Below are 26,373 nucleotides of genomic sequence, written 5' to 3' on the forward strand. Positions count from 1 at the left end.
CTGTACATAGAGAACAGAAAAACAGGGTGAAAATCAATTAAATCAAAACCTGGTTCCGTAGATCAGTAAAACTGAGCTGGGCCCCACAGTGTGTGCCCACGGTCCGGCTACTCTGCGGGGCTGGAACAGGAGCACTACAGCCCAGGAGCTCCGGGCCAACCTGGGCCACAAAGGGAGACCTCTCATTCAAAAAAGGAAAACTGATGAACTTCTAGACAGATTAATAAAAAAAAAGAAGATATAAATTAAAATTAGGAATTACTAAAATGAAGAATTACAGTCTACGATTATTAAAGGATGCTAAGAGAATATCATGCCAATAAACTCAGGCTCGCTGCAGATCTCTCCTTCCCGGGCCGTGGGGCGCGCGGGTCCTCCTCGCGAACTTGCCGGAGCCCCGCGGGTGCAGGTGGAGCTGCCAGGGGTCCCGGCCGCCGGGCCATGGGCGTGGGCGGGGCCCAGTAGAGGGAGCGCCCGCTGCGGCAGCTGAGCCGCGCCGCCCTAGCCTCAGCGGGGTGCATCCTTCCCGGGCTTCCCCATGGTCCAAGCGAATGTGACTGTGGAGAGGAAAATGTACCAGGAGGGGCCCAGCGGCAGACGCCCAGCCCAGCCTGCTGATCACCACTCCCAAGCTCCGAGACCTGGAGGAGGAAGAGCCCTGCTCCCTTGAGAATTGCAGTCATGAATTCTGGAGTTGTCATAAAATATGGAAACGACTCCTCAGCCGAGCTGAGCGAGCTCCATCGGGAAGCCCTGGCATCACCCCAGGGAGATATAGTGGAGCTCAATAAACATCTGCAGCAAAGGGAGCGGGAACGGGACCTTTTAGAGAAGAAACTGGCCAAGGCACAGTATGAGCACTCCCACCTCATGAGAGAACACGAGGATGTCCAGGAGCGAAGGACGCTGCGGTATGAAGAACGCATCACGGAACTCCACAGCATCACTGCTGAACTCAGTAAGAAGATAGACCGATTGCAAGGCACCACCATCAGGGAGGAAGATGAGCACTCCAAACTTCGATCGAGCTTAGCCACAGCCAACATGAGGTCAATGAGGACTACTGCAGCATGGACCAAGACCAGACCTCTGTCTCCATTCCTGAAAACCAGTCCACCATGGTCACTGTGGATATGGGACTGTGGTTGAAGATATGTGACCTCTCTGAAAATTCTGGAAGCACAAAACCAATTAAAATTGCTGTTGCCGTGCCTCAATGTTGCAGTCATATCTGAACTGTGATAGTGGGAGTGGAAAGGGTGGAATGGTGTTAACCCACTGCAGGGGCAGGACCCTAGTACCTTTAGAAACATTGGGTAAGAAGGAAGAATCCCAAATGACTTCAACATGTTGATCCTAAGTGACTAAGAGGATAATCATAATCTTTGGTGAAGAAGTTTGGTTGAGAAGTAAGTTGAGAAGTAGGCATACGATGTTTGAGTTTGTAGAGAAATATCCACGTGGAAATACCTGGTACACTGTGTTTTAAACTTCAGGTTGTGACCCTCTGTAGGGTCTTGAAGTTATGAAAATGAAGTATTCTAGGAATGGGAAAACAGCAGTGACAGTATCTCCTCCTGGAACTTGCTTACTGCACATGTGTATGTAGTAAGTTGCCAAAAGAAACGTCCGAACTGTGGGTTGCAGTAAAAATGTTGCAAGACTCTGGCCTGCTTGGAAATTCCTACCTGGACATTTGGAGAGACTGAGGTTGAAGATAGAGGCCTTGAAGTCATGGGAGCTGAAGTGATCCCTGGGGTTGAAAGGTGTGGAGTCAAATGAAGGAGGCCCGGCACGACATATCTCAAAATGGTCACATGTGGTGTGGAGACAGAAGGACCAGTGGGAAAGTGAGTACTGTTAGACCCAGCGAGAAAGAACCAACCAGAGACCGATATTAAATCCACACAGGAGTTTATTACTGAGCATCAGACTCGAGCCCCGACTAGGGGGAGACAAACATGTTTTATACACCTTTGAGGCCAGCAGTTTCTAGGCCCCACTATGGGATAGAACTAGTAAAGCAAGCAAAAGGTACAGAAGTGGAACGTCCTGCCCTTAGAACATTTGTAAAACAATAGTGGATTAACTGTTATTTCTAAAGGGACTTTCTAAGAGGAGGAGGTTTCTAAGCTTCCTCCTTCTGAGTTCATCTAAAGGCCAGGCAGGTAGGTTGTTCAGCAGCAATATGGAGTCTGTCTTGCTAACTAGGGTCCTTCAAGTACAGCACGTTTTCATGGAAGTTAATATTTCAGTGGGTCATATTTCAGTCAAATATAATACATTTTATCTTTAATTCTAAGCCTGTATACATGTGATAATACCATTAAATATGTTACCATGAAAATGTGTCAGAGGATTTTGATTTAGGCCAGGGTTCCAGGGAGGCTTCCTCTCAGAAATGACACGTGACCTAAGCCCCAGAGGATGAGGAGGAATGAAGCAGGTAAAGGAGGAGATGGCATGCAGTGAAGGACTAAATGTACCTGAGGAGGCGAGAGAGAGACCATTGTGTGTGGTGAGGTCGACAGGCCCAGGTCACTCTGAGTCTTACAGACCATGTGAGAGAGTCTGCCCTTCATCCAAAGACCACAAGTAGGTACTGAAAGATTTTAATAGTGTGGGGGGGAGTGAGATTGCCAGATTTGCCTTTTAAATTAATTTCTCTCTCTCTCAAATACGGAGAAAGAGCCATAGGTCAAGAGTGAGCAAGAGAGAGATGGGGGGCTAGCTAGAAAACCACTCCAAAGCCTAGATGGCCACAACTGCTGCTAGGACTAGGGTGGTGGTAGCTGAAATTTAATTTAGAAAAGAATACAGATGCAGAAAATATGTACTTTTGGGGGGGTACCAGGGATCGAACTCGGGACCTTGCGCTCACGAGGCAGGTGGTGAAACCACTGATCTAGATCCCCAGCCCGAAAAGATGTACATTTGACAAGATTTGCTAAAGGACTGAAAACAAGGCGGAAATAGAGATGTGATTTTGAGCCTCCCAGAAGAGCCTGGCTTGCACAGTGGGTGGATGATGGGGCCACTCCTCAGTTTGGGCGCGCAGGAAAGGATTAGGGGTTTGGCTTTGCGTTTTGTTTTCTTTTGTTTTGCTAGGTGAGGATAGGACAGTGGATAGGTGCTTTGGTGGGCAGCACTTTGAGGTGCCTTGAAATACCTGGATGGAGATACTTCAGAAGGCAGTGGGTACTGGGGGAAAAAGTCAAGAGAAGTGTTCTGGGCTGAAGAAAACCAGCTAGCAGACAACAGGTTATTTGCATGTGGTATGGAAGCCAGGGAAGGTGATGGGCAGAGGGAGGAGTGGAGGGGGCCTGAGACTAAGTCTTGGGGCCACCAGCAGATGAACAGACTCTCTGGGGGCTCTGGCAGCTATGTCCCCTGTTAGACTTAATGTAAATGCACCTCCTCAGAAAGCCCCAGGCTGTATAGTGCTGTGCTGTCCTATTTGTTCCCTTCTTAATGTCACATTAAAAATTTTTTAAAAAGAAGAAATAGACAAATTTCTTAAAAGACACTCATTACCAAAGCTGACTCTAGAAGAAATACATGGTCACAATGGCCCTATAGCCATTAAAAATTTGAACTTATGGGGTAAAATTTCCTTGTAAAGAAAATTCCAGGCTCAGAAGGTTGATTAATTCCATCAAGTGTAATGAGAGATAATGGTAATTTTACATAAGTTCTCTTTTTAAAAAGCAATTCTATGGGGTCAGCATTACCCTGGTATCAAAACCAGACAAAGACATAAGATAATTGCATACCAATATCCCTTACAGACAAAAATGCAAACATTTACACAAAATTTTAGCATATCAAAAATCCAATAGCACATTAAAAAGGTTATAAGTCATGATCAAGTGGGGCTTATTTCAGGAATAAGCATTCAAAATAATAATCAATGCAAGTCAGCATATTAACAAGCTTACAGAGAAAAAGTATGTATCATTTTAATAGATACAGAAAAAGCATTTGGCAAAATCCAACATCCATTCCTGATAAAAGTATTTAACAAAACTAGAAATGTAATGGAAAGAATGTCTGCTTTCTTGTCTCTATTCACCATTGTAATGGAGGTTCCAGCCATTGTAATCATGCAAGAAAACAATTTAAAAGGCAATCAAAGAAATAAAATTGTCTTTATTTACAGACCATGTGATCATCTCAAGTTCCTTATACCAAGGACAGTTTGAAGACAGCAGACTCGTGTTTCTAACTGAGTACTATTGACTTTTTGGGTCAGATAATTGTTTGGGTGGTAGATGGGTAGCAAGAGAACACTGGCTTCTGGTATTTCATGGGATGCTTAGCGTCATGGCTGGCCTCCACCGGCTAGGTCTCACCCCAACCCACTGCAGCTGCAATAGCCAAAAACATCACCAGACACGAATAAAAGCCTCTTGGAGGAGCAATCCCCCTCTCCTTGCCCTTGCTGAGAATTTTCACTGCAGAGTAATCTACCTTTCCAAGTGAAGTGGATTACAGGACTTGAGAATGAAGGCAGTTAGAAGATGGCTACGGTAGCAAAAGTGAAAATTAATGAAGGACTGAACTCTATTGGTAGTGGTGTGCTTGGACCAGAAAGTATGATAAGGTTTAAATGTAGTTTGGATAACAGTGTAGAATAGAGAAGCAGCTCAAGTTTTTCTTTGCATAAAGACATGGACCATAGTCTTACATAAAAGATGATTATATTAGATGTAACAAAAAACATGGATTTAATTTCTTAGATGTCTGTCACAGTGTCTGAATTTCCTGATTCCAAAGTACCTCCAGGTAAAAACAATCAGAAAAAGTAATACTTCATTAACTGTGCTCTGATTTGATTTGGGTCTTGTTAAATATGAACTCAGTGGTCTTTCTTCCTAGTCCTTTCATCCTGAGAGTCATCACTCACATTGCAAGGTAGAGCCCCATAGAGCAGACTGGTTAATGAAAGTATAATAGAACAGTGGTGTGGCCAGGAGGGGCACGGAGGGGCACTGCAGTTAGTGTGCAGTTGTAAAGAGAAGCTTTCCATAGTTCTTCAGAAACACACACCTCTCCTCTACCTGGAAAAGCAGATAGAGAACATGGTGTGGTCAACTGGACCACACCGTTCTACCTTAGGACAGCAGCCACATCTCTGTCTGCTTTTTCATGTACAAAGACAGCATTTACTACCCTGTCAATACTTTGTCATGTTTTATACCTTCCTACACTTCAACTTTTTGACGTTGCTATAGAGGATGATAAATAATGGATTGAAACAATTTACCTTGGGGTGAAAAGCGAAACACATGCCAGGGGCCTGTCGTGATAGTAAAGCTTCTCCTTTCTTTTCCTTGTCCCCTCCTTTCACGTTGCTGCCAGCCGTAGTTCGTTTTAACCGCATCAAATCTTTTTTAAAAATGTAATTTGTTATTTACCACATAAAAGGTGTGCAAGTACCACATGTGTCTCTTCTGCAAACAGTGCGATTTCTGCCATCTTTTGCATGTAATTAGGTTAAAATTAGCAAAAAACAAAACTAAATGCTTAAAGGAACAATATTCAAACCCAGCTTCCTTTCTTATTGGCCAAACCAAAATAAATACGTTACCATTCATACACGACTCACAGGGATTTTTAATTCAACACACAAGAGAAAGATCTCTCTCTCTCTCTCTCTCTCTCTCTCTCTCACCATGGCAGTACAGTCCTTTCCGTATAACCCATTTGGAGATTCTTCCATCTGCTGATATGGAAACTAGGAATTCTCTTTTGTCATCACCCGTTGTTCCTCGGTCTTGTTCTATCCACTGCAGTTGCCAAACAGGTCCCAAATGTTTTTGAGGTGATTCACTAAAACAGGGAAGAATGCCAATTACAGAATTAGCATGATAAATTTAGAGGCCTTGACAAATAGTGATAAACATGGCATCCTAGAGAATCATAATATATTTATATAATTTTTAAGAATTTTGAAAACCATATGATCATCTCAATAGATGCAGAAAAAGCATTCGACAAAATTCAACACCCATTCATGATAAAAACCCCAAAGAAAATTGGAATAGATGGTCTCTATCTTAACTTGATAAAGGCTATCTATGAAAAACCAACAGCCAACATCATACTAAATGATCAAAACTGAAAACCTTCACACTAAAATCAGGAACAAGACAAGGATGTCCACTATCACCACTCCTGTTCAATATAGTTTTGAAAATATCAGCCACAGCAATTATACAAGAGAAAGAAATAAAAGCAATAACGATAGGAAAGGAAGAAGTTAAACTGTCATTATTTGCTGATGGTATGATACTCTACATAGAAGACCCAAAAAACTCTGCCAAAAGACTTCTAGACTTAATTGACAGATTCAGTAGAGTAGCTGGATACAAGGTCAACACTCAGAAATCAATAGTCTTCTTGTACACATATAACAGACTCACTGCGAGAGAAATTAGGGAAACAATCCCTTTCACAATAGCATCCAAAAAAATGAAATACCTAGGAATTAATCTAACGAAGGAAGCAAAAGACCTCTACATTGAGAACTGCAGCACACAGAAAAAAGAGATTGAAGAGGATATAAGAAAATGGAAAGACATTCCCTGTTCCTGGATAGGAAGAACCAATATAGTGAAAATGGCCATACTTCCAAAGCTGCTATACAGATTCAATGCAATCCCGATTGAAATCCCAAGAGTATATTTCACAGAACTAGAGAAAACAATTTAAAAATTCATTTGGAACCAGAAGAGACCTAGAATAGCAAAAGCAATTCTAGGCAACAGACACATGGCAGGGGGTATCACAATTCCCAACTTGAAACTATACTACAAATCCACTGTGATAAAAACAGCATGGTAATGGCAAAGAAACAGACCCAAGGATCAGTGGAATAGATTAGAAGATGCAGAAACAACTCCAGACACTCAGCCACCTCATCTTTGACAAAGGAGCCAACCATCCTCACTGGAGGAAAGATAGCCTATTTAATAAGTGGTGTTGGAAAAACTAGATTTCAACCTGCCAAAGATTAAAACTAGATCTCTATCTTTCACCATGCACTAAACTAAAATCAAAGTAAATCAAAGATCTAAATATTAAGACAGAAACACTAAACTTGCTGGAAGATAAGTTAGGTAGAACTCTCAAAGACATTGGCATAGGAAAACACTTTATGAACAAAACCTCAGTGGCACAGGAACTAGCCCAAAGATCAACAACTGGGATCTCATCTTATTAAAAAGTTTCCGCACTGCAAGAGAAACCACCAACAGAGCTAAGAGACAATCTACAATGTGGGAAAAATTTTTTACCAGCTGTTCCTCAGACAAAGGTCTACTATCTAGAATATATAAAGAACTAAAAAAGTCAGACCCTCAGATATAAAGACCCAATTCAAAAGTGGGCATCTGAAATGAACAGATATTTCTCAGACAAAGAAGTAAAAGCAGCAAATAAATATATGAAAAATGTTCAACATCACTGGTCATTCGAGAGATGCAGATGAAAACAATGCTGAGATTCCACCTCACCCCAGAAAGAATGGCTGCTATCATGAAATCAACAAATAACAAATGCTGGCGGGGCTGTGGGGAGAAAGGAATCCTCCTCCATTGTTGATGGGAGGGTACACTGGTGCAACCACTGTGGAAATCAATACAGAAATACCTCAAACAACTATGATTAGAAGTCCCATTTGACCCAGCTATTCCTTTGCTGGGTATCTTCCCAAAAGAATTAAAATAATCATACCACAGTGATATATGTGCACCCATGTTTATAGCGGCACAGTTTGTAATAGCTAAAGCTTGGAAACAGCCCAAGTGCCCATCAACTGGAGACTGGATAAAGAAAATGTGTGTGTGTGTTTTTTTCATAAAATGGAGTACTACTCAGCCATAAAGAATGAGAAACTAGAGACATTTATAGCTAAGTGGATGTATATTGAGGCCATACACTTAAGTGAAGTAAATAGGACACACGTGTAAATACAGAATAGTTTCTCTGGTGTGAAAAACTAAAAGTGTAAATAAGGATCAAAAGGGATAACTGATATTGTGAAATAGGAAGAAAATGTCTAAGGGAGTAGGGAAAGTGGGAAGGGTAGGGGAAAGGAAAGAAGAGTATAGAAAAATATGAGAAAAGGAAAACATGGAAACAAAGTCTTTGTAAATAGGGAAGGGTGGAGGGGGTGAAGGGAGGGGAGGGGAATGGGGAAAAAATAAAAACCAAGATACATCATGTACAGGTACAAGATCCTAATGTTGAATGTAACTGTATTGAATACCTAAAATGTACCAATAAACTTAATGGAAAATAAAAGAATTTTTAAAAACAGGATAGATGACCACTTTGCCATAATTCACTGTGGTTTTTACCTATTTTTACAAAAGGAAAATTTTACTGGACTATAAGTATATTAGCTCCTTAGCAAGAATACAGACACAAATATTTTCTTCTCATGATCTACTTTTATCGCTCCGTGCATTCCCTGCACAGCTCAGTTCTGTCAATTGACTTGTTTTTACTTTTAGACACACTGAATAAAAGTATCTTCATTTTTATAATTTTTTCATAGCTTAAATCAATTAGTCATTTAAATCTTGTTCAAGAAAACAGTTTTTCTTGCTGCGTTTCAGGGTTGCCTGCTATATTGATATTCTGTCTGGTTGATTAAATTTTTTCTGAAAAATTAAAATCATTTCTCAGAATATTGACTCCTTTCCTATCAAATTAATGGGGGACTCAATTCCTAGGACTAATTCTTAGTTTTTTAATAGAAACCTTCCAAACTTTTAAAAAATCATAGATTTCTTGCAATATTGGGTAAAAATTATGGATCTTCCTCCTAGAAACAAACACAAAGGTCCATCCCTACAAAACTGTGCAAATAATTTCAAAATTAAGTCTAAGAGTTTCTGTTTTAGTGGCTATTTCCAGGTGTAAGTTTATTCGAACACTGATATAAATATACCAGCTCAGCTTAGCCCCAGTGCCATGTGGCCCAGTACCAAACTAACCTATAAGATTATTTTAACTTCCTGTTTTTCTCAATATAACCCACCCATTCACTCATTGTTAGGTAAACATTCACAGTGATGCCGTTGCATGTCTGATTTTGTGCGACACACTGAGGATACAGAGGTAAGATCAGCCTGGCTTTCGGCAAGCTTGTATTTAATGAAGCTCAGGAAGACCCGTCTATCTGCAAATAAGTGACATGCTGTGTGCCACGTGCAATGATGAAGACACACAGAGAGGAAGCACAAGAGGAAGGAGCACAGTATGGCTGCTTCAGGGGACAGCACCACAGCAAGTTTAAATATCACCCTAAGCTGTCAGGCCCAAGGAAGTTTTTCAGTGAGGTAAGCAGAGAAGAGAAAGGAACCCAGGCATGAGGCACACACCTGTAATCCCAGAACTCTGAGAGGCTGAGGCAGGAAGACTGCAAGTTTGAGCCCAGCCCTCAATGAGATCCTGTCTCCAAAAAAATAAAAATACAAAAGAGAGAGAGGAAGGAAGGAAGAGAAAGAAAGAGAGAGAGAGAGAGAGAGAGAGAGAGAGAGAGAGAGAGAGAGAGAAAGGAAGGAAGGAAGGAAGGAAGGAAGAAAGAAAGAAAGAAAGAAAGCAAGCAAGCAAGCAAGCAAGCAAGCGAGTGAGCTGTGGACATAGCTCAGTGTGAAGACCCAGGATTCAATCCCAAAAAATTAAGAAAAAAAAAAAAATGAAACAGATCATTACGACAGAGCCTTTCATCTGGAGAAACAATATAAAAAAGTATTAAATGTTTTTAAAATAATGGTATCCCTCTCAGTAAGCACACACATGCTCTCTTAAAACTAAATAAAATTAGAGCAAATCTCCCCAGAAAAGCATGTATTTCATGGTTCTCACCTGCTATCCAGAACCGGAACATTATTGCTGCTTTGCACGTTATAAATCATGATTGTGCCATTGTAATAGCCAACTGCTAACAAGTTAGGTGTTCCAATGGAGAAATCCACAGCTGTGACTCCATATGGACTTGGGTAAACACGCTCTGGCCACTGCATAAAACACAGTTACATCACATGTAAACTCGTTTCTGTGCCCACGGCAAGGCAGGACACTGCCATGGCTGAGGCGCCTCTGGTGGCCCTGGGGATGTAAGAAGTCATCTATGTTCAGTTACTCCTGTCTTCCTAGCAACTTCTAGTATAAATGGAAACAAAACCGCAATTAGTCATTCCTTTCTTTTGATAAAACTAGGAATTCTTAGCAGTCAACCAATGGCTTTAAGAAGTACATTGTGGGCAGCTACAATATTTTATTTTGGTACTTGTTCGGCAGGATTGGTATGGCCGTGACACAGCTCGCTTGTTAGGGAAAGAATGAGTGGCAAACACATCATCTGTAGCAGATATTCCTGTCCTCCAGTATTTGTTTCACCTTATCTAATTATTTCTGAAAATAATAGAAAAACTCTAATTTACTCTGTTCTACACTCCACCAAGCTTCACTAAATCCTTTCCTTTTTCTAACCACCTCTGTGGAAAAGAAGATAAGCTACCAATGATGAATTTTATGTTCAGCCTTCCACATTTAGAATGACTTGTTCCTTTTAATGGTGTATCAACCTGTTCCCTGACAGATGAGCTATTTATAAAAATTTACATTACTTTTATATGATCTTCTGGCCCTTCCCTAAGTTTCCCTGGTCACATTTCTGTTTTGATTTAAAACTAAATGGAAAGCTTTAAAGCAACAGACTGACTAGGGCTGTTTAACCAAAAAAAGATTATAGTGATACTTTATTCTGTTTGCAAAATTCATGACATTAAGAAGGTCATATTAACCTATCTTAGCTCGAATGAGTATCAGGTGATAAAGAGGTATTCATATACGAAGTGTGCTTAAAATATACAATGAACTTAACCTTTAAAAATATATTGCAGTAAAAGGTACATTGCCATGAATCCTCCTCAAATCCTTCCCCTCACCTCAAACACACTTATCCTATCATTCATATCACTTTCTGAAGCAATTCTGGAGTCCTCTTTCCTGAGTATCTTTAGGAGGTGTGATAAAAAATATATGAATGCTGCTGCCAAGCACCATCCACCAGAGGTAGGCTCATAAAGACATCACAGTGTGTCTTCATCCACCTTCTTCACCAGATCTGTCACCATGCAACTTCCAGCTCTTCCCCAACTCAAAAGTAAACATGAAAAGAAATCATTTTGAGTCAATTCAGGACACCAAAGTAGCCAGGACAGCGCAACTAAAGACACTCAGGAAAGAGGAATCCAGAGTAGCTACAGGAAGTGGCAAGGGTGACAGGATGAGTGTGTTCAAAGAGAGGCAGAAGATCCTGAGGGAGATTAATGGTGATGTATCTTTCACTGTAACAACTTTTTAAAATTCAAACATTCACCATAAATGTTGATCATACCCCATATTAAGGAACAACCAAGTATAAAAAGAAATGTCTAATTGTCAAAAGATTTTCATTTACCGAGTCCTTCTTTATAATTAGCTGTGATTCAATAGTGGTTCAATTTTGTGCCTTCAAACCTAACCATAAGTACATGCTCTATAAATATTTACTGAGTGAATTCATAAATAAATTCTTTTTCTCCTATGTCAACAAGAACAAATATTAATGGCTGTGGATTCAAACCAAACCAAATAAAGAAGAAAATTTTTAAATTATAAAATCTCCTGGCACTTGTTTAATTATCACATATAGCTAAATATTTTATGAGAATTTTGTCAATATTTAACTAAATACAAATGGTTCTCACTCCTGTTTAGCTTACCATGGGATTCTTTATCGACCAGCAGCAAGCCAATCCTCTTTTTTGCTCCTTAAATCCGAAGTGTCCATACCCAACAGCCAGAAGATCCTGAAAGCCAGAATAATAAATTTAAAATAAGAGAAGATAGCATAAAAATATTGGCACATGTATAATGATAGCTATTAACAAGCTATACGTAAAAATACTGGTAAAATTTTCCACTGAGAATAAAAATATATTGGTATGTCATCTGTTATGGCTTGTGTCTAGATCTCCCCCCAGTCTCATGTGGTCATAGGTGGAGCTTTTTCAGAGGTGGCTGGATCTAGACTGGGATGCTGGGATTAGGAGTGTGTGATTACTAAATTAGTCCACTGATTTGTTTGGCACCTGAAGCCCTAATCAGGGTAGCCAAGATTGAATATAAAAGGGTCAGAAAGAAGCTTCTATTATCACTTGTTTTGCTGTCTTCTGCCTGCCATGAACTGTTTCTCCTCTGTGATGCCACCTTGCCTTGGAGCCAGATGACTATGGACTGAAACCTCAACAAACCATGAGCCAAATAACCCTTTCCTCCTTTAATTTTGGGTGTCAGGTATTTTGTCTCTGAAACAAGAAGACAACTAAGACACCATCAATTTTCACTTCATACCTCCATTTTCTTAAGCAAATAAAGTAATTAGTATAATACTTCTCATTTTTAGAAGATTAGGTACCTAGAAAGAACTAACTGCTGACAAGTTCTTTTACTGATTGATATCATCTTCCAAGAATGTATTTTGTATTTCATACCTGATAGGTTTTTGAGGATGGCCTAATTACTTCAAATGTAAAATGAAAGACATTGAAATGAAAAGCAGATGTTATGGGCCGAATGTACCCTCAAAAGCTCATGCGGAAGCCCTGACCTCCAAATGACTGAATTTGGAGAAAGGACTTTGGAGGCCATGAAGGTTCAGGGTGGTCATAAGGTGAGACCCTAATCAGATAGGATTGGTGACTTTCTAAGGTGAGGAGGAGACAACAGAGCTCTCTCTCCACTTTGGAAGGACACAGTGAGTGAGAAGGAGGCTGAGAGGAAGCTCTCAGTGAGAACCACCTCAACTTCCTAACCTCTGGAACTGATAGAAAGTAAACTGTGGTTGTTTTAGCTGCATAACCTGAGGTATTTTGTTATAGCAGCCTGAGCTGACTAATACAGCAGGTTATTTCAAGAAATGTACATATGGGCCAGGGATTTAGCTCAGTGGTTTCGCCACCTGCTGTGCAAGCGCAAGGACCTGAGTTCGATCCCTGGCACCAAAAAAAAAAAAAAAATACTAGGAAGAAATGTACATGTGAGCCAGGCATGGTGGTGCACACCTGCAGTTCTATCACTCAGGAGGCTGAAGCAGGAAGATTGCCACAAGTTCAAGGCCAGCCTGAACTACATAGTGAGACTCTGTCTCAAAAAACAAAACACAAAAAATGGGCCAGCGATTTAGCTCAGTGGTGCTGCACCTGCTTGGCAAGTGCAAGGTCCTGAGTTCAATTCCTAGGACCAAAAAAAAAAAAGCACCATGTGAAAATATATAGACAAAAGTTTAATGGCTGACCAAATTCAGGCTACTTTTTGCCATCGGAATGCATTTATCTTTGATGTATTTTCTGGTCACTGCTGCCCTTGCAGGCCAACATCACCTGCCCACAATTCCTCCTCTCTCAACACAGGCTTCCCCTCGGCCCGTTTCAACGTGACAGTGACAAACCCATTGCCTTTTCCTCTAGACTCAAAGGCATTACTCTCTCTCAATAAGCACTCAAGAGACTCTTTCAGGTGCTTCCAAGGGTCCATTTATTTTCCTTACCAAAGCACATCAGAAATTATTACATGGCACAGTCCTTGATTTAATTGCTGCTGCATCTCCAGTGTCTTAACAGTGCCACCAGAAAGAATGCTCAATAAATATTTGTAGAATGAATTAATAAACATTATATATGCCACCAACAGTATGCTTTCAATTAGCTTCGTTCCAATGACTTAATTTAATCCCAATAGCAATATGTTAATTAAAAAGTGCTAGTACTTTACATTGTTTCTAAAAATGTTTCATATCTCTTTATTACAGATTGCTATTAATGTAGTAAATCCCACTTACCTATAAGATATTCCTAAATATGGTTTCATGAAGACAAATCTGTAGTAAGATTACTTTTATTAAAAGTAATAATTAACATAATGTCTTTCAACAAAAATGATTGCAGACTTTGTTTTTTAATAACCATGACAACTATCATGTTTATACATAGTACCTGATAAAATGTGTCAATGAAATCCTAGGGCTAATTCTTTTTTTTTTTTTTTGGTACCGGGGAATGAACTCGGGTCCTTGCACTTGCACAGCAGGCAGCAAAACCACTGAGCTAAATCCCCGCTAATTCTTAAATATACATAATACAATGTGATTTTCAAGAAACAGATTAGTTTTGACCACTTAAAAAATGTACTACATATTTATTCAAGGAAACTGCCATTTCCCACAAGATTTTAGGAATTAAAATTGGGAAATGCCTTCAAAACCAGTTTATAAACCTCAGGAGAAAACCAGTGTTTTCTACTCTGTAATTATCTCCTTTTTACAAGCAAACATAGCATTGCCTAGCCTGATGACCCACCTTCCTTCTGTTAAGATGACTTTCAGCAATTCAGTAGGAAAGGCCAAGAGCCTTGGTACCAGAGGTCTGCTCATCCTGGCTGTATCACTAACTTGTGTAGTATTGGACAAGTTATTTATCCTTTCTGTACTTCATTTCTTTATCAACATAATGAGGATAACAGTGCACATAACTCATAAAGTTACTGTGTGGAATCAACACAAGTAAAACACTTAGAACAGTGCGTGGTACATACTAAGTGCTATTTAAGTATTTGCTGCTATTGGAATAATATATGTTAAGGAATCTCAATGTTATTTCACACATTCACAAGGTCACTAGATTAATCACATACTTTCAAATAAGATGACTTTGAGGAGAAACCAAATTTGGGCACGTGAGTTTTGATATACAGTAAAATAAACCAATCATTTAATATTTTGATATTCTTCTCAGTACAGTACCTGACATGGATTCAGAAAGTGCTATATCCCAAGTACAACTTGTAAGATAAAAATGGTAATGCTTTTACATATAAGGAAAAAACACTATTTTGTAACTATTTGCATTTTCCCTTTGTGAAACATGAACTTGTTCTAGAGACATTCTAAAATTGGGGTTTATGGTCAATTTAAATCCTTATTCTGTACCTGAGAGAAAAAACAAACTTCATTATTAAAATTTAATAATTGGAGGAGGGCTGGGGCGGGGCTCAGTGGTAGGGCACTTGCCTAACATGGGTGAAGTCCTGGGTTCAATCCCCACGACTGGTAATAGTAACAATGGGGATAAGGAAAGATTTACACCAATGACTTCCTGGGAAATACTTAAGCAAGAAGCCAGGGTTAAAATTCTGACTCTCATGCATATCAAATGAATGCAATATTTAAAAGAAAAAAAATTTCTTGATCACTGCTGATAAATGAGTAAAAATGCTATTAAAATGTTTGACAACTTACTGGATTTATTTTATTCCAGGCAAGGCTGCTCACATTAAGACCTTTGGTTAAGTCACAGGAAAAAGACCAAAGTCGTTCCAAATTGGCTGGTATTGTTGATTGTTCTGCATTTATTTCTATTTCTTCTTCCTCTTCCTTCTTAACCTCTTCTTCCACTTCTCCAACTTTTTCACCTTCTAAAAACTCTTTGGGCTCTTCAGGCTCAGGTTCTAGAATTAAATCAAATAGAAACATCATTGTCCTCTGCACTATAGGGGCCTACAAAGGCTCCAAACAGCATCTCTGTATACCACTGATGCTTCGGATACCCTGACCTAGTGGGTCAATGGCTAAAGGCACTTTGAACAGCATCTTGCACCTGTTGTTCTGGATCCTACTTTTGGATCACTCAGTAAATGGGCCATCGTGGCACATCCACAGGAGGACTATGTTACTCACTAGGCACTGTGCCTCCTTTTTCATTAGAAAAGGAGTCAGGAGCATGGGACCCCTAGAAATTTCACTGGGGTAGAAGTCACCTGATGTTTTGAAAGATTTATTTTCCATCCTCCAGAATGTCTTCCCAATTGGTCTACCTCTTGTTTATCTGGTCAAATCCATATATCACCAGTGAAATGGTCCAGGGTGATAGCTTATTGAAGGGAAAGGTCTCTGCAGACTAAATTAGGACACAGGACTGAAGAGCAGATAGATCCCTGAGGGACGACAGTGAAAGTCTGCTGCGAATCTGGGCAACTGAAAACAAATGGCTTCTGGTGGCTTTTTGCCAACAGACATTACAAAAAAAAAAACAAAAAACAGTTGCTTATCAATAGTTACATACAAGGTAAGGGACAAGATGTGTTAATTTGCGCAGACTTATGAAGCCCCATCTGGAGCAGCTGTTCCAACTGGAGTCACCAGCTGGTTAAGTTTATAATAACTCGTTGCATTCCCCAAGACCCATCTGTTTTCTACATCAGCCAAATACCTGAGTTGATTGGGAGAAATGGTGAGAATCAAGTCCCTCCCTATTTAAAGTCCTTGGGGTGGCACCTCTGAAATCCTCCTGGGAGCGTGCTATTACTTCTGGTTTGCTATCATTATCACCCAAAGTACAGTTTACAAGAAGATTCACCCTTGGTGCTGTACCTTCTATGGGTTTCAAGAAGTGTCTGATGATATGTACCCTCCAGTAGAATATCATAGCAAGTAGCTTCACTGCCCCCAAAGCCTTTTGTGCTTTGCTTATTCATCCTTGTGTGGGGCCTTAGCCTGCCAACTACTGATCATTTCACTTGCTCTATAGCTTTGCCTTTTCCTAAATGTCATACAGCTGGAATCATACTTGTTCACTAAATAATATGTACTGCTGTGTCCTCCATGTCTGCTCCTAGCTTGGTAACCCAGTGCTAAACAATACTCGTTATCTGAATGTACCATGGTGTAGGTATCCAATCACCTACTGAAGGATATCTTGGCTCCTTCCAAGTTTTGCCAATTATGAATAAAGCTCCTACACACATTCACATGCAGGAGTGCTCTGAGATGGAAGTTTTCAGATCATTTGGATAAATACCCAGCAATTACTGGACTGTATACTGAGAGCACAGTGAGTTTTATAAGAACTGCCTGTCCCCCAAGGAGGATGCACCACTGTGCATTCCCAGCAATGACCGAGTTCTTGCTCCACATCTTCACCAGCACTCGGAGCTGTCAGTTTTTGGGATTTGGTCATCTAATGGGTGTGTAGTGGTACCTCATCGTTATTTACCTTGCAAATCCCCAATGACACATTACATGTGTTCATTGGCCATCTGTGCATTTCTTTCCTGAGATGTCACTTTGGGTCATTTACTTGATTTTAGATGGCAGTTGTTGCTTTCTTATTGTTGTGCTTTAAGAGATTTTTTGTATATTTCAAATAATGGGTCGCTTTTCAGCTATGTCTTTTGGAAATACCTTCTCCAGTGACTTGTCTTCTTATTCTCTTAAGTGTCTTTTTTTTTTGGTACCAGGGATCGAACTCGGGTCCTTGCGCTTGCGGGGCAGGCAGTGGAACCACTGAGCTAAATCCCCGGCCCAACAGGATCTTTTGAGGAGCAGTAACTTTTCATTTTAATGAAGTCCAGCCTATCAATACCCCTTTGAGTGGGTTGTGCCTTTGGTGTTTATTTTAAAAGTCACTGTAATACCCAAGGTCATTAAGGGTTTCTTTTATGGTATTTTCTAAGAGTTTGGCATTTACATTTTTAGAGCCATGTTCCATTTCAGTTAATGTCTGTGAAGGGTATGAGGTCTGTGTCTAGACTCATTTCTGTGTACGGATGGCTAGTTGTTCCAGTACCATTTATCGCAAAGACTACGTTTGCTCTGTTGCATTGTCTTTCCTCTTTTGTCAAAGGTCCAGTGGCTATATTTACGTGGTCTACGTCTGAACTTTCTGTTCTGATCCACTCATCTATTTGTACGTTCTCGCACCTATACCATGCCAGCTTGACTACTGCAGCTTGCTAGTAAGTCTCAAAGTCAGGTAGTCTTAGTTCTCTAAATCTGTTCTTATTCAATATGGTGTTGAATATTCTGGATATAACACATTTTCAGAAGTCCTTGTCTTCTTTTTCCACTATCTTGATGGCCTTTCCATCTGTTTCTAATGACTGATTTTTCTTGCAATTCTGGGTCATATTTTCCTGCTTCTTCACATTACTAGTGTATTTTTTTTGATGCTGTCAATTGTATATGTTAATGTTCAATGTAGGGATTATGTTTTCGTCCTTTGTAAAGCATTGACATGTTTTTTGGCAAGTAGTTAATCTGATTTTGGATAGAATGATATTTTATGGCCTTTTCTAGCAGGTTGTTGGAGTGTCTATACTAGCATTTCCTCGGGCTAGTTCAGCCCTATCATGAAGGTACAAGTGTTCCAGATGTCTACTGACTGTCTCATGTGTGCAGCAAGGTCTCTCTGTCTAGTCAGAACTCCAAATGTCTCCCAATTGAGTGTGGACTCTGAGGGTTGTACCTTATATAGCATCCTGGTAGATGCTCTTTGCTTGATTTTGTGGAGTTTTATCCTAACATGCATAGCATATGCTGCAGTCAAAGATTCAATGGCAGATTTGTTTAGTTATTTTCTCTGCGTGGCACCCTCCTGTCTAATTCTCTGTCCACCAGCTCCAGTCACCTCGGCCTCCTTGAGCTGTAATATGTGTCTCATTGCAACCTCTGCTGTGGCCTATGGAGAAGACCAGGGCTGGTTTCCAGATGACCCTGCATAGTATGCTGCAGGTCCCACCTAACAGTGGATGGCTGCAGCACCTCAGCCCTTTCCTGGGACATCTCCACAGGACATTAGTGAAGGGAAATCCTCCCACTGGGAGGACTTCAAATGGTACAACTGGCTGCACATTTTATTTGGAAAGAAAAATAGGCAGAAGTTCGATTATAAGCTGATTCATCACTTGAAGCAATGATTTGGTTGGATGGCGGGGGCTCAGGAAAAACACAATTGGGAAGTTGGGGATGAAGAAATTGGCAAAGACATATGTGGCCATACAAAGACATAAAAGACATTTGTGGATGTATGTCAACATGGAAGCATGTCCTCTAATAAGTGGTACCCATGATGGACATTACATTTATAAATATGTAATAATACCATTTAAACTTTTAAAATAATTTGAGGTTATCTAAAATGATTATATTTTTTAAATACCTTTTAAAACAGGAAGCTGGCGGTAAGCTGCAAGCTTTGGCTGAAATATATTTTCCATTATAACTCGTTCCATGAAAAATAAGTCCTGAAGAAATTTGTCAGATTTTAATATTGCATCTGCGTGGTCTTCTTCATCCTCATGGACTTTAGTCAGAATTACATTTTCTATATCCATTAGAGAACTAGCTTCACTATCTGTTAAATATGAACATGATATAAAGATAAAATATCCGATAATATTACAAAGTTCATGGTTTTGTTTCCAGCACTTGGGATTCAACCTAGGGTTTTCACACTGAGCCCTTTTTTATTTCTTTATCTTGAGACTGGGTCTCACTGAATCAGTACATTGCCCAGGCTGGGCTTGAACATGCCATTCTCCTGCCTCAGCCTCCTCAAGTCCTGGGATTACAGGTGTGCACCACCACAACTAGCTGGTTCACGCATTCCAAAGATTTAAAAAAGACATTTTGTCATTGCCATTTGTTTGCTTATAGTTTCCAACAGCTTCAACAAACATTTATTACAATATTTTATGTACAAGACAAATCCAGGATAAATATTTTTAGAATTCTTAACCATCAAAAAATATACTGTTGGGTTGGGGATTTAGCTCAGTGGTTTCGCTGCCTGATATGCAAGCGCAAGGACCGGAGTTCGATCCCCTGTACCAAAAAAAAAAAAAAACCCCAAAAAAATATACTGTTGGGCCAGGGATTCAGCTCAGTGGTTTCACTGCCTGCCTCGCAAGCGCAAGGTCCCGAGTTCGATCCCCAGTATCCCCCCAAAAAAGAGTTAAATTATATATAATATACAATATTATATATATTATATATTATATATCATATTATATATGATATATAATAGTGTAATATATTATATATTATATTATTATATATCACATATATAACATATATATGTACTTTATATATTATATACCGTTTTTCAAAAGATGAGCAATCCCCACTGGAGTTCTGAGAATCCGACTGGTGGAGAATCAGAGCCCGCCTCACCACCCAGAGGTAAGAAGGTGGCCCCCTTTCTGTGGTGTCAGAGGAGGCCACACATGGATTAGTAATGGCCAGTCCTTTCCTCCCAGACACAAAACTGTCAAAGGAAGTGAGGTCGCATACTGCTCAGCCAGAATGAGGATAACCCTCCTGCAGGTGCCAGCGGAGGCCAGGTAGACACCTGAGCTTCTACTTCCACTTGGCAGCAGAGAGAATGACTCCCACTGTCTTCTGCCAGAGCTATGTCAAACAAAGCCTGCTAATACGGAAAGTTGTAAAAGATCATCTAGGATACATATATAATTGAAAGTCATCTAATCCATAGAAAGGGAGAGAGAAAAGGACAACATTCACATGTGTGAAAGAGTATAACAGCAAGGGAAGAAGCAACAGAGAAAGACTCTGAAAACTCTTGACAGGTATCCAAGCAGAAATAAAACTTTCATTTGAGACTTTGAGAAAATACAGAAGAGAAATAGTGTTTCTGAGTAAAAGTTGTGCTTTTTATGTTCTACGAAAAGAAAAATTTGGTACTGCCAAAAAAGAACTTAAAATGTCACATGAAAACATCATTCAAATAATTGCAATAATGGTATCTTACTTTTGTCCGTAGTGCTTCCCAGGAGTCTTTGGTCCCGTTCCCTAGGAAGGACACTTGCTTTACTACTTGATTCAATTGCAGATCGTTTCACTGCTAAAGATGAAAGTTCTAGAGCACTGTAAGAATCATACAGATCCCAGGTCGTGGCCATTATGCCTGAATAGATAGAAAAGTGAAAATTATTTTAAATCAAAACCTAATATTTTAGGTTTCTACAAAGCTAGTCATAGTAAAATCTAAGTCTATTTTTGTTCATTTAAACATACTGTTGTTTTTACAACAAAGGCAGGAAGTGGGTAAAAATGGCAAGATACATCAAAAATGGTGAAGATACATCAAAAGATCCTTAGTCCTCACACCACTGGCCTCTGCAATGCCTTAGTCCTTTAGTCCCAGCCCTTCTGACCCTTGCAATTCCTTCTCTTCCTGAAGCCGGCGCATTGTGCACGACGTCATCTGTCTTCCATGGGGGCTGATCTAGTGACACAGACCTTGACAACAATACAACTCTTAGGTTCACATCTGTGGTCAACATACAACATGCTACATTCTCCAGATCTATTCATTTATAATCATGGGCTTTCATTTTTAGCCAGCAAAATTCCCCATGTACCTATTTGTGAAAAGGCTGTATTTCTTGGGAAAAGATGGGCTCTATTCTCAAGAAATTTGTGTAGTAGTATAAGTGTTATTCCACTTCTGAAATTTTTGTTTAAATTAACTAACTTGATTCAATAAAAATTGACAATGTTGTTTATCTCCATGCAATTTTTAAAGTTTGCAAGCCTTTTCATTGGTTGATATCACTCTTACAGCAACTCTTTTTATCAGTGATCATAGAGCAATGTATATGTTAAACGTACTAGATTTTCTAGTACTTTAAACGGCGGTATTTTAATGATGAACTCTTCTCCTTAAACATCAAAACAGAATCTGAACCTAATAAATGCAGCTACTTGATTGGTAGAACTATTATATTTGTAACATGAAATGAAGGAACTCTGGTATCTAATGTTTTCAATGGTGATTTGTGCTCATTTTCCTTAGAATGGTTTTGAGAAATGCCCTGAATACAGCTTTTTACCACTTGAGAGAGTTTTGAGTTTGGTTTAAAAAAAAAGACAAGTGCCTTGTGTCAGTCCTTCAGGTAATCCCCAAGGCAGTCTGAATTATTCTCAATTCCTTGAGAATAGTATGTGCTCTGCTCCTTCTAGAACTAAAGATCAGGTTCTCACATCGGGAAGTTGGCTTACAGTCTTTAAAACCACCACCATGCTAGGAATAGGACAGGGAAGAAACAAGCAATTCTAAGTTGTCTTTCTCTCACTTCAGCTCTTGCTTGGCTGCTGTAGACCTTTAACTACTTTCCAGAGTTCTGACAAAGTTCACTCTGACAGTGTTGGCTTAGGTTTTTTGGACATTTCTGTGGAAATACATATTGCTGGAAATACCTACTCTGTTATTTTTGCCAGTACCATTCCAGAACTACTGTTTTTCAGTTGATGTTCTTGAGTATCTGCTACAGCCTAGAATATTCCCAAAGGCCCATGTTTTAAAGGCCTGTGGCACTACTGTGAAATGGTAAAACTGTTGAGAGCCCAGGGGAGGAAATGAGGTCACGTGAGGGTGCCCTGGAGAAGACATTGGGATCCTCTCCATCTCTGCTTCCCAGATGCCAGGGGTGAACAGATCTTCTGTACCGCATGATCCTGACATGATATATGGTGCCACCACAGGCCCAAAGTGATAGAACATGGACTGAAGCCTCTACAACCATGAGTCAAACCAAATATTCACTCCATATCCATTGATTGTTTTCAGTATTTTGTCACAATGGCAGAAAGCTAATTACCATAAATAGGTATTAAATTGACTACAAATAATAATAATTTGACCTATCCATGTCTTACTGCAATGGGTGGAATGGCAAAAACAATGCTGAATAGCTACTATAGCTGGTACCACTTCATAATTCCAATATTTAATGTGGATGTCTTTAGTAGTTCATACTTAAGCAAAAAGTTTCCTTTTTATTTCAGATATATTATCACACTATTTTTGTACAGACAATTTTATCAACAGTAAGTGCTGAACTGTATTGAATGATTATTGTGTTGTTGTTACTAAGAAACACTGGGGCTGGGGATGTAGCTCCGTGGCACTGCGCCTGCCTGGCATGTGCAAAGTCCTGAGTTCGGTTCCATGTAGCAGAAAAAAAAAAAAGAAACATTGATTTTTCTGCCCTCAGTGCTCCTAGTGCTAAGGTTTCCAGAACCGAACTGGACCACACACCACTGGGTACTTGGCTCTCAGGCCTTCAGACTACCCACGAAGCATTCCTGGGTCTCTAGTGTACAGAGGGAAGATCATGGTCCTTGTCACCTTCCATAATCATGTAAGCCAGCAAGCATATAAGGAATTCCTTTCTTCCTGTCATGCGTCTATTGTCTTAACAATAGCAATGTTTGCAGAAGTGCATTTTCAGGTGATTTCACTGTTGTACAAACTAGCTACAGTGTCACTAGGCAATCTAATTGCATGGGACCACAAGTGTATATGCAGTCTATTGTTGACCAAAATATTGTTAGAGGCACAGGACTATATCTATATCTATCTATCTCTAAATAAAATAAATTTACTGCACTGTATAGTATATATGTATATGTTATTGTATAGTGTGTGTATATAAAATATATATATATATATATTGATTGATTGATTGATTGGTTCTGTTTCTCTGGAGAACCCTAACCAATACATGTAGGTATTATAAATAGGTATTATAAATTACTCTCACTTTTACAGAATAAACCTCTATGATTATCTGGGCTTCCTGTGAGCCACATTGGGGCAATTCTTTGATAAAAATTTCCCATTTCTTGGTTAGAAGAAAAAATGATGCTTATCACACAAGCAAGAGAAGCTGAAAATCTACGAAACAAAGAGATGAAAAAATATGCTGAAGACAGGGAACATTGTTTAAAGCAACAAAATGAAGTGGAAGTACTGACAGCACAGCTAGCAGAGAAAAACAGTGACCTTCAGAAGTGGAGAGAAGAACAAGATCAGTTGGTTGCTGCTTTAGAAATACAGCTGAAAACACTGACCTCCAGTAATATACAGAAAGATAATGAAATCGAACAATTAAAGAAGAGCACATCAGAGGATTCTGAAACAGAAAAACAAAGCATAGTCATCAAACCTAGATATACTAGTTCAACAGATCCTGCCATGGTTGAAAATGAACCTCAATCAACAAGTTTTGAAATTTCCAGGAGTGTAGCAGAGGATGGATCAGTAGTTCTTGATTCTTGTGAAGTGTCAACAGAAAATGAACAAAGTACTCAATTTCCAAAGCCTGAATTAGAGATTTAGTTTACACCTTTACAGCCAAACAAAATGGCAGTGAAACACCCTGGTTGTACCACACCAGTGACAGTTAAGATTTCTAAGGCCCAGAAGAGGAAGAGTAGTGAAATGGAGGAGGACTTGGTGAAATGTGAAAATAAGAAGAATGCTACACCCAGAGCAAACCCTAAGGTCCCTATTTCAGAAACTAGACATTCTTCTGACAAAAAGGTTTCTGCACATTTATCATCTAAGAAAACACACTCTTTCCGAAGTCAGACACCCACGATTAGCGGAAACTTGGCCTCTCAGAAAAAAGAAGGGATGCTACAGAAATTTGGAGACTTTTTACAACAGTCTCCAATTCTTCAATCAAAAGTAAAGAAGATAATTGAAACAATGAGTCCTTCAAAGCATTCAAATCTAGAAGCAAGTAAAGAAAATGTGTCTCAACCAAAAAGAGCAAAAAGGAAATTATACACAAATGAAATTTCATCTCCTATTGATATATCTGGCCAAGTGATTTTAATGGACCAGAAAGTGAAGGAAAGTGATCACCAGATTCTCAAACGACGACTTCGATCACGGATATCCAAATAAATCACCTTTGGAGAATGTCTTAATGTAAATTTTATATTCATAATCACTGTGACTTGCATCTTGACTTTTAAAGATAACTATATATTAAGATCCATTACATCATTCTGTATAGAGATGGCTGTTTTATACATAGTATAATTTTGATTCAATAAATAAATCAATAGATTTCTTTGTGTAAAAAAAAAAATTTCCCATTTCTTTAACCATCATGTATAGTTCTATCATTTCTTAGGCAGTTTTGGTAATTTTGAGTTCCATAAAGAACTACTCTTTCATTATTTTTAATTCTATTAGCATAAAATCACATATAGTGATCCACTAAAATTATTTAAAACCTTTACTAATTACTGTATTCATATTCTCTTTTTAAAAATCCTAATGTTGCTAGATACCACCCAAGGATTCATTGTTCTGGGCTCATCTGAGTTACCAATTAACACACTAACAAGGAATAAAGCACAGATCATCAATGTTCACCCATATTACTAAGAAAGTTTAGACTGACTTCTATAGTTTAGGTGTGCAGCAACAATGAGCTCCTTAATCATGAGTCCCAGAATTAGACAAACTTCCAAGGTGTAACTTGATAATCACAGCCTGGGTCCATGCTGGTCCTACCCCTTTAAAATTTCTCCACAGAGAAGTCAATTACAAATTTTAGTTCCTGGGGCCGGGGATTTAGCTCAGTGGTTCCACCGCCTGCCTCGCAGGCACAAGGACCTGAGTTCGATCCCTGGTACCGAAAAAAAAAAAAGAAAAGAGAAAACAATTTTTAGTTCCTGATGCCAGCCTGCCACCAGGAAAAGGAAGGAAGGGGAATTGTGGGATACCACCCCATTGATTATGCCCAAAGCAGGCTGTAAGAAATGCAGGCTGTAAAGAGTTAACCCCTCAATTGGCTTGTTTTTTAGAAGTGAGTCTGGTCAAAGCCATGTGCCGAGGTCAGAGTGACTCTTATCCAAATTCCATTCCCAGAGTTAAAATCTTTTTTACTAAAAATACAAGGTTAATTATTAACCACAACCTATTCTTTGGCTGTTCTGTTCCAAGTTAAAGAAAGCTTTGTCTCTTCCTTCACAAGCTTTGCCTCCTTTAGCAACGTCGCCATAGTAACTCCATGTAGTCCCTCCACGTAGCCCCTTTACCTCAGTCTAACTATGATGTCACCAATAAATATCAACAGCTCTGGGTGGTCATGGCCTTTGCTTGCTCAAACCACTGACTGCTCAAGCACTGGTCACCCTGGCTCCCTGTATCTGTCTCTTTAACTCTGTTTCTCTGTCTTCTCACCATGCATCATAGCACTGAGCAGGAGATCAGAACCCACTGCAGGGGTCCCCGGTAGGGAATAACCAAGCATGCCCACATTTCTACTTCCAAACTCACCCATCAGGTAAGTCACATCTCTGTTCCTAGGTAGGAATGAGTGAGAAAATTTAAAAAGATGGAGATGGACATCCTCATTCCTATTCTCCACATAAAAGGAAATATTAGGAATAGGGAATAGGTGTTCCCACCAACAAGATATCCCTATATTCTTTTATGAAAAACAATGGTTAAACTTTTTTGGTAGCAATTTATCTATTTTAATTTTTTTAAACTTGCTTATAGTTTTGTTGAGGAATAAAGACAAGAGTATTCATAACCTCTTTCCTGTTACTCCTTTGGTCATAGGTGGTAGATTTTTGCCTATTAAGTGTTCTCAAAGAGATAGTCTCATAAATATTGAGAGGTAGGAGGTGCAGTAGTTTACAGCACAGGT

The 26,373-nt window shown here is 39.5% G+C and overlaps 1 protein-coding gene across 5 annotated transcripts in view; it reads right to left on the reverse strand.

The window, feature by feature from the left end:
• Positions 1–26,373, reverse strand: part of Dnai4 (dynein axonemal intermediate chain 4) — an 80,867-nt gene that overhangs the window by 11,815 nt on the left and 42,679 nt on the right. For 3 of the 5 annotated variants that reach the window (XM_087212889.1, XM_004841493.4, XM_004841494.4), the window contains 7 exons: positions 20,664–20,819; positions 19,053–19,247; positions 15,356–15,564; positions 11,784–11,870; positions 9,880–10,031; positions 5,675–5,832; positions 5,267–5,388 (listed from right to left, as the gene is read on the reverse strand). In XM_087212889.1, coding sequence (XP_087069015.1) covers positions 5,267–5,388; positions 5,675–5,832; positions 9,880–10,031; positions 11,784–11,870; positions 15,356–15,564; positions 19,053–19,247; positions 20,664–20,819 — 1,079 coding nt within the window. Of the gene's footprint in view, positions 1–867; positions 1,174–1,897; positions 4,368–5,266; positions 5,389–5,674; positions 5,833–9,879; positions 10,032–11,783; positions 11,871–15,355; positions 15,565–19,052; positions 19,248–20,663; positions 20,820–26,373 lie in introns of those variants that run through there. The other 2 variants (XR_015451911.1, XM_021255567.2) reach the window with 2 other exon arrangements.

This window comes from Heterocephalus glaber, unplaced genomic scaffold (assembly GCF_053883595.1).
Source record: "Heterocephalus glaber isolate CG9 unplaced genomic scaffold, H.glaber_assembly_v1.0 deba00001442, whole genome shotgun sequence".
Lineage (NCBI taxonomy): Eukaryota > Metazoa > Chordata > Mammalia > Rodentia > Bathyergidae > Heterocephalus > Heterocephalus glaber.